At 40.3% G+C, this 15,654-nt stretch overlaps 1 protein-coding gene across 1 annotated transcript in view; it reads right to left on the bottom strand.

Moving 5' to 3' along the window:
* LOC308280249 (NACHT, LRR and PYD domains-containing protein 3-like) overlaps positions 1-15,654 on the bottom strand; it is a gene marked incomplete at its 5' end in the record, with an annotated part of 43,698 nt that extends 28,044 nt beyond the window's left edge. The window contains 4 exons of the mRNA XM_080720510.1: positions 4,912-5,019; positions 8,328-8,606; positions 12,636-12,929; positions 15,537-15,654. Of these exons, the coding sequence (XP_080576636.1) occupies positions 4,912-5,019; positions 8,328-8,606; positions 12,636-12,929; positions 15,537-15,654 (799 nt within the window). The remainder of the gene's footprint in view (positions 1-4,911; positions 5,020-8,327; positions 8,607-12,635; positions 12,930-15,536) is intronic.

Genomic DNA, 15,654 nt, shown 5'->3' with positions numbered 1-15,654 from the left:
TGTTAAATTATTGATTATGTTTTATAATTGATTACAGTGAATTGTCAGATTCCAGCCACTAAAAGGTCACTTCAGTTCACACTACAATATATCCCTGTTTCATTACCTGACTATATTAATTCAGCCTCTCGTGGTAAGGAAATCCTTCCTCAGAATGTGATCCTACATTTAGACACAGGAGGATGAGCATGTTGTCATTATTCATGAAGCTCAGGGCTCATCAACAAAGATGTGCCCTTGTCCGTGGCAATTTTTTTTTTCTGTCCTGATTTTAGATTTTCTGTTTTACACACTATCACAATGCTCTTATTTTAATCATAAATATGACTAAATGTCAAGTCTCCAGGGTTTCTTCAGAATATGACACTGATTTACTACAACACTATGGACTAGTACAAGTAGGTTGCCACCCGTTCCGTATAATACGGAATTGTTCCGTATTGGACAATTAAAAGATGCGTTCCGTATTGAACCAATACGGAACACGGTTTGTTCCGTATTTAACCAAATGCCCCATAAAGGTCTGTCACACAAACCTCAACACAGAATTTAACAATAATGAATGAAATAAAACACAGGAAAAGACAGCAAAAGGAGGGAGAGGCACGAAGGACCTTCTGTGAGGCGGCTCGCAGTCGCTGCGGCTGTGGTGCGCTCTATACACTCTTAAAATTGTTGGGTCAAAAACAACCCAAGTTGGTTATTTATGTAACCCAACACGTAACACTGTTTTGGACCAGCCCAACATGGGTTATTGCAGACCAACAGGGTTGGGTTAAGGCTGTGACCCAGCATGTTGGGTTGGGATTGTACAACCAAGTAATGGGTTAAAAGTGACTTTGCTGTTGGGTTAATGTGATACTGCTGATGGGTTGGAATCTAACACCCAAAAATGGCTTAAAAGTGACCTTGTTGTTGGGATTGTACACCCATTCACATTAAATCTAATTTACAACATTTTCTTCAATGACATTTTTCATGCTTAATCTACTCAAGGAAGAATGCATGAAGAGTAAATTATGCATTTAGTCATGGCAATATATCACAACTTTGAACACAACAGATTAGGTGGTGCTTCACATTAAAAGAACAGCAAACCTGTTTGTATGTGTCAGTCTGGACCATCTTAGTCATGGTTTCTGTTTCTGTAAGCAACTATGTTTTTTTATATATTTTTTAATTAGGGATTATGACTGGGCTACATCCACTGCGATCATCTACAATACAATGTTGTTTTCTCTATCTAAAACCATAAAATAATGGAAAAGTTTGTAAAAAATATCTGTATGGGAGCACAGTTGCATGCTGGGTAACTGCCCACCCACTTAGTTTAACCCAATAGTGGTGCAATTCACAAACCAATGTGTTGATAGACAGAGAGGGCGGGTCTATTTTAACCCAAGTTGGTGCAATGCAGTGAACCATGTGTTGGGTAAACTCGAATTCAAAAGCCTATACCAACACTTGGGTTATGAACTCAATGCATTTTATCTGCATGTGGGCGGGCCATCCATAGCCCAACAGATGGTTTACTAATTTTAAGTATTTTTAATCCAATGTTTGGTCAAACTGACCCAACCTGTGACCCAACAGTGTCAACCCAGCAAAAGGGTTGAACATTTGACCCAACATTTTTAAGAGTGTACGCTCTGCCTATAATGGGGTTCCGTGTACATGTAATTTTTGGTTTTCATTTTAAATTTGTGTTAAAGTTTATTTTTCACTTCCAATTTGTAGATTATGATCTATAGAACAATTTTGGTTCAAGTGTCAAGACAGTAGATTGTAGACAGTAGACACTTTATAAAATAGGCTATGCTCAGGTTTAGGCTAGTGAAGCCTATTCAGCCTAAAGTACAAATGTTCAATGTTCATAAAATAGGCTATGCTCAGGTTTAGGCTAGTGAAGCCTATTCAGCCTAAAGTAAAAATGTTCAATGTTCATTGCTAATAAAGCACTTTAAACTAGGCTATGCTCAGGTTCAGGCTAGTGAAGCCTATTCAGCCTAAAGTAAAAAATGTTTAATCTTCGTTGCTAATAAAGCACTTTAAACTTTAAGTATATGACTTAATGGTTTCTTGACTACCTTATCTTTACTGACCACCAAGTGACCCAAGAGCCAGGTTCAAATCATTCATACATTGCTTTATTTCATACAAAATTAACATATTCATATTAACTGCAAAACAATATAGGTTATACCATGTTGTGTGTTATAGTTATAACTATTCTATGCATTTCATGGGTTTGGGACTGCATTTTTTCGCCGGCCGGCGGCTGTGCCACGCGCACGGAACGCACGCACCGCGTGCCCGGAAGAGGTGTTCCTTATTTCAATTTCTGAAAGGTGGCAACCCTAAGTACAAGTGGTACTCAAACGTTCTAAGTGCAAGGACCCCCATAACTGTGAGAGTGTACAAAATAAAATGGTTCCATTTGAACACTCTGGGTTACAGACCTGTTCATTCAGGGCTAGCTCACAATCTGACGTGTTGTGAGCTTGTAGATCTGCTATTTTCGCACGAAACCATTGTGTGACGAAGTATAAAGTAATGCACATTGTTAATCGTTTTGTTGATATATAATGTTTCTCGATGAATGGATTAATAAAGAAGTTATCAATAATCGCTGAGATGGATGGATAGTTGCAGCTCTACAACACAGTGATACTAACACAATTACGTATTCTCACTTTATATTAACTCTGCCAGTTGTCACAGTCAGCAAGAACAATAAGACTGATGATGGGAGAACATATCATATTATGTTATGGTTGTTATGCTCATCCCTATGGATACTATTATTATTTTCATATCATAGTCCCGCACACTGTCTTCACAGCAGAGTTGGTTTAACCCATTAAAACCGGGAAGTATCAGCCTAGCTTCCTACTGTCCAATCACAGCTATGCTGGTCATTACCAAAGCAGCCACACTTCTCTACACTGCAATCAGAGCTCACGCTCCTACCAGGGCGGCTCCTTTAAATATGGCTTCTTCATTTACTGATCTCTGCTTCTATTGCTGCTTGCCACATGGCTGCTGCAGCTTTAGCTGCCTCCTCCACCCCAGCCTCCATCTTTTGCGTGACTCTCAAGTCTCACGTGAGAGTCACGCAATTTAACCTTTTCTCACGCCACACGCCACACTTGCCATTTCACACACATTTTTACAGCCATCCCACCGACGTCTCCCGAAAGTTGCGGGGGTTTTCTCGCTCGGTAAAAGTCACACAGAGAATTCTCAGCACAGTGAATGCAGCTGCTCCTCCCCTCTCTCTCCCCTGTACATACACACATGCAAGCGAGACATGTACGGAGCGAGAGAGAGAGTCCTACAGATGTCGGTTGCTGCGAGCTTTCTCGCTTGGATCAGCGGGGCCTGGGATCGTGCCGCCCCGTGATGGGGAAACACGCTCGCTCCGCGAGTAAACGCCGGGCGATATTATACAAAGATGACCACAATCCAGCTCTTGCCTCCCACGAGCGCATGCACGAACGAGCCCATGCGAGATAATTTCATGGGTTTACGATAACCACTTGGCTTGAACCCTAATATCCCCATATTCTGAGGAGGGCTTTAGAAGAGATAGGGCGGTTTGCACCAACACTACTACCAGAGGTAAGAATCCCAGTGGTACTCAACTTGTGGGTCGGGACCCACAGGGGGTCCCCAAATAATTTGTTGGGGGTCGCCATGATTAACTTAACGTGCAACATTGTTTTCTCACTCAACAGTTAACAAACCAACATAAAGTTTAAGTGTATATCTGCACATTTCTAAAGAGACAATTTAAGGACTTTTTAATAGCTCTAAAATGACAAATTAAACATTGGCTAAATTGTCAAGTATAAGAGGCAGACATTGTGAACATAGCAGATCTACATGCTAACATGTATCTGCTATTTTCACAGTAGAACCGTGTTATACAAAATGTTGCCTGAACTCTTAAGTCCCAATCAGAGCCGAAATTCACACGTATGCCTTTGTTTGAGCGCTCGATATGGCTTCAGCTCCCCACGGCGTGGACACAACTTGGCGCCTCTGGTCTGGAGCCCTGCAGCAGTGTTCACTGTTGCCTGTAGGTTAGCTGCACTTGATAAACCATTCCAGCCCAAGGACCGCAGGTAAAAATTAAACCGTAGAAACCCGGGAAAAACATGGAAAAAAACAGAAAAAAAAAAAAGAAGTCTCACTCCTAACTTTTTCTAAAACTTGGCAGCCCTGTGGGCTCAAATACTATTGTGATTTTATGTCTGCTGATTAAAGTCAATCTGTCAATGTATTGCGAATTGCGTAGGCCTGCTCTACCTATGGGGGTTTTTGATTAGTGTTGCCTGATTTTGCTTAGCATGATGGTTAAGCCAAATCTAAGGTGGATCCAAGAGCGGAGCCATTAACGTCAAGTTTAACTGTATTCCATTTGTTGCAATGCAGTAAATGGTCAAATCTTTTTTTTTCATAGCTCATAACTCCTACTCACCTTTCCAATTTAATAGATGTGCAAAAGGACGTTATCTATTAAATAATAATTATTATTATAAATTAATTGGAGGTTCAACCCAAGTCAAATCACAAACTGCAAAAATAAAGTTCTCACACTCACCTTCTTCAGGATCATGCCCAGACACACGCTCAGACCCACGTGAGAAAAACCTCTTCTTTATACGATCTGAGATGGAATTCAAACAGTGATAACATAACAGTGATATTAGATTTAATGTGCAATCATGTGCATTTACACACACACACACACACACACACACACACACACACACACACACACACACACACACACACACACACACACACACACACACACACACACACACACACACACACACACAGCATGTAGCTGCTGAGCAGAAACCATGCTGTACTGTGTGACTTAAAATCAGTAGAGACACTTACCACGATATTTCACAGCCAGGATCAAACCCACTGCAAGGATGACAGCAACAATGATGCCTCCAACAATCCCTCCCACAGGTGTCTCTTTCACAGGTTCAGGTTCAGGTTCTTAGGAGACAAAATAAACCATTACATTACTGGGTTTAATTTATAAATGAATACATATTCAGCATTTTGTTGACAATGTTATTTGTCTAAATATTGGGGGAAATAACTCATAACTCATAACTTTAAACACCCTCAGGCAAGTACAATATAATCTAGTAGAGTAGAACTTGCTTTGTTGTCCTGTATTTCTTGGCACGTCTAACAGGCGTGTGGTGATTTTCCGATGGCCTTAAAGGGACTACACCATGAATTTTCATTTTTCCAATTTTTATGTATTTTCTTGGTGTCCCACCAGCAACTTCTATCCTCACAAAGTCCTATTTCTGACCATTGTGTCTTTCTCAGTTTATGGGCAGATCTATGTTAGCATGTCTCAGAACGGTCCTGATTGTGAAATGTCAGATTTGTGATGTCACAAGGCCTGAGAAGGAGGCAGGAGGAGCTGGGAGAGGGTTGGGGAGGGGTGGGCAGGCCTGAGAAGGAGGCAGGAGGAGCTGGGAGAGGGTTGGGGAGGGGTGGGCAGGCCTGCTGAGCAGGAGGTGGGGAGGAGTGTGGGGCCAAAACTGGCTCAATAGCGCAGTCCTCCCACTCAGGACAAGGTGGTACTGCAGCTGAAAATGCTCTGAAAGCCAGGCAGAAATGACAGGGGCTCTGTATTCAGGAGTGGTAATTTAGCCTCAAACCTTTTCAAAAAAGTCTTTGGGACACAAACAGTGTTATATAAATTATTTTTAAATGCATGGTGTAGGACCTTTAAAGTCCGAGATACTTAAAGTCCGAAAGGCTGTTCAATTTAGTAGCCTATGAGAGCGGAGACACACACAGGAGGAAGAGAGAAAGAGGAGGAGAGGCGGCTGACTAAGGATGCCGACGCTCGCAGCATGTGATGTTTAAAATGTTAAACTTGGTCACACACACTCACACATAGGTTTGAGTGATTACTTTGTTTGATGTGAAAGCATGATGGATAAAGACCTGGATGTTACCTCTTATTGTGTGATCCAGGTAGGATCCAGTCAATTTGAAGAAATAATAATCCAGCGTTTACTTGAGGTGAGGACAATAAGAAAGCATGCACAGGCCTACGTTTTCATTCACAACTTCTTGGCTGAAAATCCATTCTATATAGCCTATGTCATTTAAACTAAGGGAGCTGCTGACTCTTTTCAGACAAGCGCTGATAGGAGTGAGTGCGAGAGCTTCAGTGAACTGGAATTATATAATTAATTATTTGGAAGCAGGTGTGTAAAGATTCTAATCTATAAACCTCTCAAATAGCTTTTATACTTTTTTTTAATGAGATTTGGCCTTATATAGGCTATTGATATGTGCTCAGATTTGGCTATTTATTTGCTGGCTTTTAGGCTAATTAATTCATTATTTTAATCAGGACCTCTTTCTCTCTCTGGGACATCGGATTCGGATCTATGTGCGTCGGAATATCGAGATTTTGCCGGTCTAACTACTCTGCCAGCTGTTCAGAGTGAGTGAACATGGATAAAAAGCAATTAACGTTATAGCCACAAGAACACAAGATCATTTTAGAAAGAATGATGATGACAAACTGAAGTGTGAGTTCGGATTGCATTCACGCCCTCTCCCTCTTTCCTTCTGCATCTCTCTCTCTCCCTCTCTCTCTTTCTCTCTCTCTCTCTCCTGTATATTAGGCCACAACATTTTACACAGATTACAACACAATGTAGGCTAGCTATGATGATGATGATGAAATTGTGAAGTTTAATCATGTCTTACTGCTGCAGCCACAACGGCGAGGCATCAAATTACATAGAGATGATAATTAATTAATCTTATATATTCAGTGTTGCTGTCAGGCAATGAAAGAGTGTCGCCCAAACTTAGTGAAAATAGCAGATCTAAAAGCTCACATGCCACAATGAATTTATTATTTATTTTTATTGCATTTATAATAATAAAAAAGCTATGGTTTTGGACATACCAGGTTTCCACCCGACACCGACTAGGCCTATATCCACATTACTTACCTATACACACACACACACACACACACACACACACACACACACACACACACACACACACACACACACACACACACACACACACACACACACACACACACATCCCACAACCTTAATTAGAATTGCCCCGTGTGTGTGTGTGTGTGTGTGTGTGTGTGTGTGTGTGTGTGTGTGTGTGTGTGTGTGTGTGTGTGTGTGTGTGTGTGTGTGTGTGTGTGTGTGTGTGTGTGTGTGTGTTTCCATCTGTAACTCCACGTTCAGCAGTTGTTCAATTGTCTAAAAAACATTATACAAAAATCAATAATGCATGTACCTTGCCCGACATCAACTTTATCACCTTCAGATGTGTCTCTACTTCTCATAATCCCCAAATGTTTAAAATATTTTCCCAAATTTTGGCCTGTAGGCGGCTTTGTCCTGTGATGCGAATTACACAAATGGGCGTCACCAAGCAGCACACTCCCAGTCCGGGGGCAGTTCCAGAGAGAACAACATCACAGTCTGTCTGCTTCACACCAAGGGGGACTAACAGGCACACACACAAAGGGGCCAGGCCCCCGCAGGGGGCTGTAGGCTAGTATGCATTATTTAAAGTTTCTTCTTTTATTGAGAGAGCACAGGAAACAACCAGAATTACCAACACATGTTTATCAAAGTCTTCTAGATGATTGTTTCCCAACCTTTCTTTCTGCCAGGGCACACAAAGCCAAAAGATCCCAGGGCACACCTAGATATACGGTGTGTGTGTGTGTGTGTGTGTGTGTGTGTGTGTGTGTGTGTGTGTGTGTGTGTGTGTGTGTGTGTGTGTGTGTGTGTGTGTGTGGCTATTTTGAAAGTCTCCATGGTGAGTAATCAATAAAAAAAAGTAAATTTGGGGGTGAACTACTCCTTTAAAGTTTAAACTCTTCTTTTCTCTTTAAAATGGGTTTCAATCCTACAGGTGACAGGGTACGGTTTTGGAAAATCCAAACAGAGCATTTTTCGCTGTTTGTTTCTTTATGAACAAGCTCATCTCTCTATCAACGTGAGTTGCAGAATGACGTTACACAGAAATCGGTGACCGAATCACTGATAGTTTCATGGGTACACACGTTGGCTATCCTCCCTAGTGACTTCACGGTCAAAATTCAAAGGGAACACCAGAGCATCTCAAAGGGCAAACCAAAGGTCTGTGGTACAGTGGTTGGTAAACACTGTTCTAAAGTTTGCTTCATTCAGACACATTTTTGTGTTAGGATCCAAAATAATAGTTGAAATATCAGTGTTGACCCTATAACACAGTGGATCCATTTCACATTATGGACATACCTTTATAAAACGTGTTGTTAGTGGCACTACTCTGCTCCACACTGACTGGGGTCTTCATTTCACAAAAGAACTCTTTGATCTTGGTCCCTTCCTCATCGTTGGTGATGTTCAGCTGTGTAGAGTTGGGTCCAGAGTCAGACACCTTCCATTCCCCTGCATCTTTCCTCCAGCGATAGGTGACCGGACCTGGAACTCTGCTCTTCCCTACACATTCCAGTGTGCAGCTGGTAGAGCTAGATGAACAAGTACCCACGAAAGCCACTTGTGGTTTTGGGTTCTCTGTAGGGGGAAAAAAAGAATGAACACAGCTCACAATTACTGGTGATGTTGTCTCCATTAGAATATGTTGATGTTTATCATGGATCATATTGGGTGTCCAGAGTTGAATGGATAGGACATTATAATTGTCCTGGATGCACTTTGACTAGAGAAAATAATGTTAAAAAAGAGAAGAAAAAATATCAAACAAACAAACATCTCATTTCAAAGGATTTCCCTGTGTTACTTGATGATTTATATGAAAGTTAGAGATGTATCTAAGATAGAGCTGTCTGTCGTCTGCAGCTGGAGATCAGCACAAGCAGCTCAAGGCTTTCTTTTCAATGAGGTATTTTTTTTGTAGATTAATGTGGACAAGTTACATAGAGAAAAGATCATGTATATTTACTACAGCAGAGTATGATAATGACTTAGCCTGCTTTCAGACTCAGTCCGCTCAGAGAGTGGGTGGGTCTATGGGCTGAAGCCAGGCAAATAATGACTTGTCATGTCGGCATGCCGGTGAAAATATCTGATCTACTATCTACAGTATGATCTTATACAATGTGACATGTTGTGAGCTTGTAAAGCGGCTTTTTCTGTCACCAGCTCTGCTAAATCAACCTATAACGTAGTAAATGTACCTGATTATGTGTGCTGTGTTTATGCAGCATAATGCCAATGCAATTACCTAACCATTATACTGTATTTATACTTCCTGACAAGGACAAGCAAGCAGAAATGTTATTAAAAAAAGAAAAGAAAAAGAAACTCATAAATTTCACCCTCCTGCAATCAAATGAGGTATATTGAGTTATATTTGTTTTTACCATGACCATGATACAGTAAACACATAAATTGCAACATCATTATTGTAAAATTAATGTAAAATTTAATGAAAATGTTCTTTATATAAATGTATAGTAATTAGTTAATTTTAATTAATTAAAACAGACCAAAATCTAGATAATCTCCACTTCTCCAGGTTTGCTTCAGAATATGTATGACACTTATTATACGTCCAACTAGTCCAACTAGTACTAGTGGTTCTCAAATGTTTTATTTGCAAGGACCCCCTTAACTCTGAGAGTGTACAAATGGAACCAAATGGACCCGTAGGTTACAGACCAGTTATGGTCATTAAGGGCTTTCTCTCTTTATGTGTTTCTGGTAATATTATTGTCCACTCATGTTGTATGTCCATGTCAAAAAATAAATATTGACCAAAATGTCCACCACAAGCCAACATGGCATTGACCCCTGACGGTGAATATGATTCAATCTGCTTACATGTATCATTCTGATGTTGTGTTAAACACATTGTGAAAACTACAATAAATCAGGATACCCGTTCTTCTTAGGGACGTATCGTTAATTTTGACCCCCTCCCCCCTGGAGGAATTTAGGGGAGGGTGATGCTATTTAAATTTGAGTCTCAGGGAGGGTCATGCGATTTTTGGGTTTTTATAGGCCTATATATATTTTACTACAGCGTTCCTTTCAATAATACTATTATTTAATTAAGGAACGCTGTAGTAAAATACAATAGTCAATGATACCCCCCTCTGCTTTCTCCTCAATGGTACAGCCGAGCTATCACTGACACAGAAGTGTGGAACTTCAGTCTCTCAATCAGTGCTTGAATGAGCACGGAGTGGACTGGAGACGGAGAGACCCTCTCAAAAGTTTGTGCACGACCAGATTGCATGATTATTTAATCAGATCGTATGAGCATTTACACTACACAAACGATCCTCAGTCTTGAAGATTATTGCTTATTGGGTTGTGTTGTGTGTCCCGCTGTGCGAGAGACCTGCGAGAGACCCATTCACACTACAATACATGTGCACATGCTCATAGACATCAAAGGGGGCTTGAGCCCCTGCCCTTTTACCCTTTTGTAAAAAGTGCCCTCTCCAGACCATGAATGCAGTCTTTACTATGGTGAAAGAAATGCAAATGCCCTTTTCTGTGCCATAGGCCCACCTGAATGTAGCTCCTGAATTTGAATGCAGCATCTTAGGTTGAAAGAATTGACCTCTTTTAGAAATGTCAGCCCCTGCCTCTCTAACAATCTCTGCACGTTCCTGGCACACAGCCGCATGCACACTTAGCAGCAGCTACTGTAGAGCAGAAGATGGGAGGAGTCAAGTTTACTAGGCTAAGCAGCAGCAGGCAACGGCCTGCGTCGCAGATGCTACAAATCTACAGATCCACCGCCCACAACAATACGCCGAACTGGGAAATAAAACGGCAGTAGACAGTCCAACAGCAGCTGGTCTAGCTCGTCAACGCGACGCGTTCTGAGCTTGTAGATCTGCTATTTTCAGAGTGCAACACCCGAACGCAACTGATCTCTTTTCCACTAGTCCCTCTCTAACATTTTAATCTTTCTCTTTTTTTTCTTTCTCGTTCAACTAGGAGAGGCGGCTGTTAGACTGAGACGCTGATGCTTGCTGTGTGTGTGTGTGTGTGTGTGTGTGTGTGTGTGTGTGTGTGTGTGTGTGTGTGTGTTTGTGTGTGTGTGTGTGTGTGTGTGTGTCGCTGCAGTCGCTCTGTCTCAAAAAGCAAAAAGAGAGGGCGAGAGCTCGCGCTAGATATGTTGCATCTGTCAAAAAAAAAAAAGGTCTCATCTCACAGAGCACTCTAACTTCTTCATTAAGATGTTAAACTTGGTCACACATAGGTTTGAGTGATAGGCTACTTTGTCTGATGTGAAAACATTGTGATGGATAAAGACCTGGATGTTACCTTGTGTGTTGGATCCAGTCAATTTGAAGAAAAGTCAATAATCCAGTGTTTAATTTGAGGTGAGGACAATAAGAAAGCACAGGACTACGTTTTCATCACAACTGCTTGGCTGAAGACCCATTCTATAGCCTATAATGTCATTTTATCATTCAGACCAGCTGACTGGAGTGAGAGCTTAATTGAAATGACCTACATTGCGCAGTGAACTGGAATTAGGCTATATAATTAATTATTCGTCAATCGCAATTATTTTGTATGATTAATCGTCTTGACAGCCCTAACTATAAGTTAAGGTTTTAGGCATAATTTTACTGTGGTAAATGTCATGTTGTTAGGGGACTAAGGGGAGGGTCAATCTTTTTTTTTTTATGCCTGGGGAGGGTCATTGATTTTCCCCCCAATTGAGAGGGAGGGTCATGGCATTTTATATCAGGGCTTATGCATTTGCTCCTATAACCCCCTTCAATAAAAAACGAGTGCTGCCTTATACAATCTTTTCAGAGAAATGTTTTACTTGGTTTATGGTTTTAATGACTATTGACAGCTATGCAGAGTGAATACAGGAACGGTCGGCACCAACACCTACTCGGCCCCAGTCAAATGCGGAGGAAAGGAAATTCATCTACGGTATTTGAAAAAATAGCCGATCTACAAGCTCACAATCCCTTTTATGGAATATTATATGGCAGGGCAACGCTGCCCTACAAAGCCAAAGTGCAGTAACTGTGACTTTGAATGATAAAGTGTTTCAACTTGTCAGCCAAATAAGATATCGGCATATACTGTAAGTGATATAACATTAATTGTATATCTGTTCTTGAGGTAATTGCTTATCCCCCCAAATCAGGAAGGTTAATTTGACCTTTGGGAAATGTACAGTAGTTACTGCACATTTTACAGAAACATAGTATAAGAAGAAGAAGAAAACAAGACTGCAGAGTGAGCTGGTTACAGTACCTACAGAGTAAAATTGACACAAAAAAGGTTTACTATTTAAGGTCAAATAGTTGAAGTGACACAGCACTGATTATTATTTCTCTTATGTGATACTACTTTTTGTTTTTATTTTATTTTTATTTTTTTTACTTTTCAATAAGGGTAGGCATAATAAGCCCAGCCTTTCGGTGCCACTGTTGTCAGTGGACTACATTGTAATAATGTATTTTAATTTTTCTTTAATGGACCGAAATAAAGATTACTACTACTACAGTAAGAAGTAAGAGGGATTAACTCACAACCATTCAAATAAAATATTTATGTGCATTTTAAAACAAAAAAAATAAACCAATTCATACTTACTGATCACGTTAACCTTGTAAGTCTTGCGCTGCAGTCGACCATTCACCTCCACAGAATAGTTTCCACTGTCTTCTCTGGTCATGTTGTTGACGACCAACCTTCCAGTGTCTTTATTCAACTCTGTACGGTCTCTATATGTAAGGTAGTAATCCACATCAGGGCCGTGGAACTCATCCCATTCTGCTACCTTATTGGGGCCATGTTTCCACAGGATGCCAGTGGGTTTGGAAACAGAGCTGGTTTCTGGAAGCAATTCAAGGACTCCTCCCAGTTGTATGTACACATCTTGTTGGTCTGTGTGGAGAAAATAATTTCAGTCAAGTTAAACAGTAAAAGCAGTCAGTACTATGAGATACAGTAGAATGAGAGCTTTGGCAACAAAAAAATGTCGCTACAGCAGACTAAAACTAAACTAACAGTAAAAGTAACTCTAAAAGTAAAACATTACAAAAGAAAACACAGTTTTATTGTAGCACAAACTAATTCAGGGTTGAGATCATTACAGCTGATTTATGCTTTGTGTCTGCTATGGATCCAACATGACATTACAGAGATGCAAACAAGCCATTACAGGAAGAAATTAATTGATTTCTCTTAGTGTTGTGTCTGGTGCATGACCCAATTAAAACTAGAGAGTTGAGTTATAGTCTGAACAAGATCTCTGTCCATGGAAACATATGTTTTATACTGAATAATGTGGAATGTATAGCCAGCCATACATTATGAATTTTGTAGATTACTTTTATTTTGAAGTTTTAAAAGTCCTCTTATGTGTGTTATTATTTATGGCTATGTTTTATACTGAATAATGTGGAATCTATATGGACAAGAGCTAGATATGTCTGTGCCTCTAATTCCTGGGATTGCTGCCTACTACAATATCAATATATAATGTTATACTGCTTAATTATACTATACGTCTACATCGTACTACAGTGTCACACACAAATAGCCAAGAGCGAATAAATAGTCTAAAAATAAATCAATCCAAAGGTTTCGGATGGCTTAACGGACAACAAATTATCAATTCACATGGGCAAAACTGAATCCATTCTCTTTTGATCAAATCATAACCTCAAAAAGGTCGATAACTTCACAATCATAATGGGATAACACGAACAAACGAAATTTCCTACTTGAAGCTAATCTTTTTTTTTCTGACAATATCTACTCCTGCATAGTACTGTGTTCTATCTGTCTGTCATTCAATGTTATATGAGATACTTAAATGGTTTCCTGTGCAAATAAGCAGGAACACTGTATAGTTCAACTGTATAGTTGACCTTGTATCAGTGAACTATACGTCATGAGACTGTACCTTTTCCTATGCAAACCCATTTCAGGCATTAAATTAATATTTTATATGGAATAATCCATTTAACAGGATTGAATTTGATAACGGGGTTGAGTGTAACAGGGTTGTGATTTTTAACTCAAGACATGATCTTTATTTCATGTAACGGGGTTGAGTTGTTAATTACAACAACACTATGAGTAGGCCCATATAAATTACAATAAATAGGTGTAAAAAGTTGGAAAATGTCCTCTTTCTGCAGCATCTTGCTCAGAAGACTTGTAGAATGCCATACATGTTGTTGATGTCTCTAAAGGGGCAGTTCATACTTTTTACAGAGAGAATGACTTGTGTAACTGGGTTGAGTGAGATTGGGGGACAGAGCTATAGGCCCTATAATGTGATTTTAATGATCCATCTATTAAAAAACTAAACATGACCAGCAATAGATTACATTGCTGGTTTTATAGCATAATTTATGGATTATTTTACATGTTTAGTAGTCATATCAGAAGTCCACTATAGCCGCAATCTGGTACATAAAAAAAAGAATATATTATATATATATATATATATATATATATATATAATTAGGTGGTGTCTACTAAAAAAAGGAACGATAATTTCTTGCATGAAGATAAAATGTATGTAAGTTTTACACAATATTAGTAAGACACCTCAGGGTGACATGCGAGTCAGTATAGTATATGGGACCAGTTACTCATACCGTATATGGAGACCCCTGCATGATAGTCAACAATGTTATGTCAAATGATGTCCATACATGGGCATTACCAAATATGGGCATTCCCAGATATGTCCTTAATATTGATAATATAATATCCTTAATAATGTCCTTAATATTGATAATATAGGAATCTCCATATATGGGTATAAAACCTATGTTAATTAGTAAAACCAAGCAGCAGCAATATATGACCTGAATCAGGTTGTATATTCGTTTTAAATGACCATGCCGCCCGTCGCCGAAAGAAGGCCACTTGGCCGCCCCACGCCGCACCGCCACCGTGGTTTTTTGCCCATAACGGATGCCCCGAATCGTCATCATCCACTGAAGGGTCCAGCGGTCCCGACCCGGAGCTGAGAGCAGATCTACCGACTGGGGAGCGACCCACGGACGGGGAACTGGCAGCCCGGCTGTGCCCCCTCCAGAAGGCTGGCACTCACGGCAACAGGCGACTTGGGGGAGGCCCCGACAGCGTCCCTGCCGAGTTTGGCTGTCCTCCGCGGGCGAGGAAGCACTGCTCTTCCCCGCGCACCAAAAATCTGTTTACTAGAATTCAGCCTCGAACCTGTTGAGCTATGGTGTTTGGTATTTTGCATTTTGTAGGCCTACCACACCAACGAAAACAGTATTCAGAAAACTGAAGAATTTTACCCATTTTCAGTTCTAATTGATGGTACATTAAAATGCAGAAAACAGAACGTTTGGACTGTAATTTGGATTTTCTTTTCTCGGATATAAAAGCAGCCTATTCAAATGGCCGAAAAATACACGGACCCTCAAATCGTACCGGTTTAGTGGAATGACTCAACTGTATAGCGGAGGGAGAGGTACAGAATGGAGCTAATAACAAAAACTTTACCTGGGACAGAAGCGCTGTAACAGTTGATCCATGACATGTAGAGATAAATCACCATCCATGACTTTAGAGTCCACAGAGTGACTTGGAAGTAAGAATATGAGACAAAGCGACCCGCCAT

The sequence above is a fragment of the Nannobrachium achirus genome (assembly GCF_963921795.1).
Source record: "Nannobrachium achirus genome assembly, chromosome: 24".
Lineage (NCBI taxonomy): Eukaryota > Metazoa > Chordata > Actinopteri > Myctophiformes > Myctophidae > Nannobrachium > Nannobrachium achirus.
Note: the sequence above shows the minus strand (reverse complement) of the source record. Positions and strands in the feature narration are given on the sequence as shown.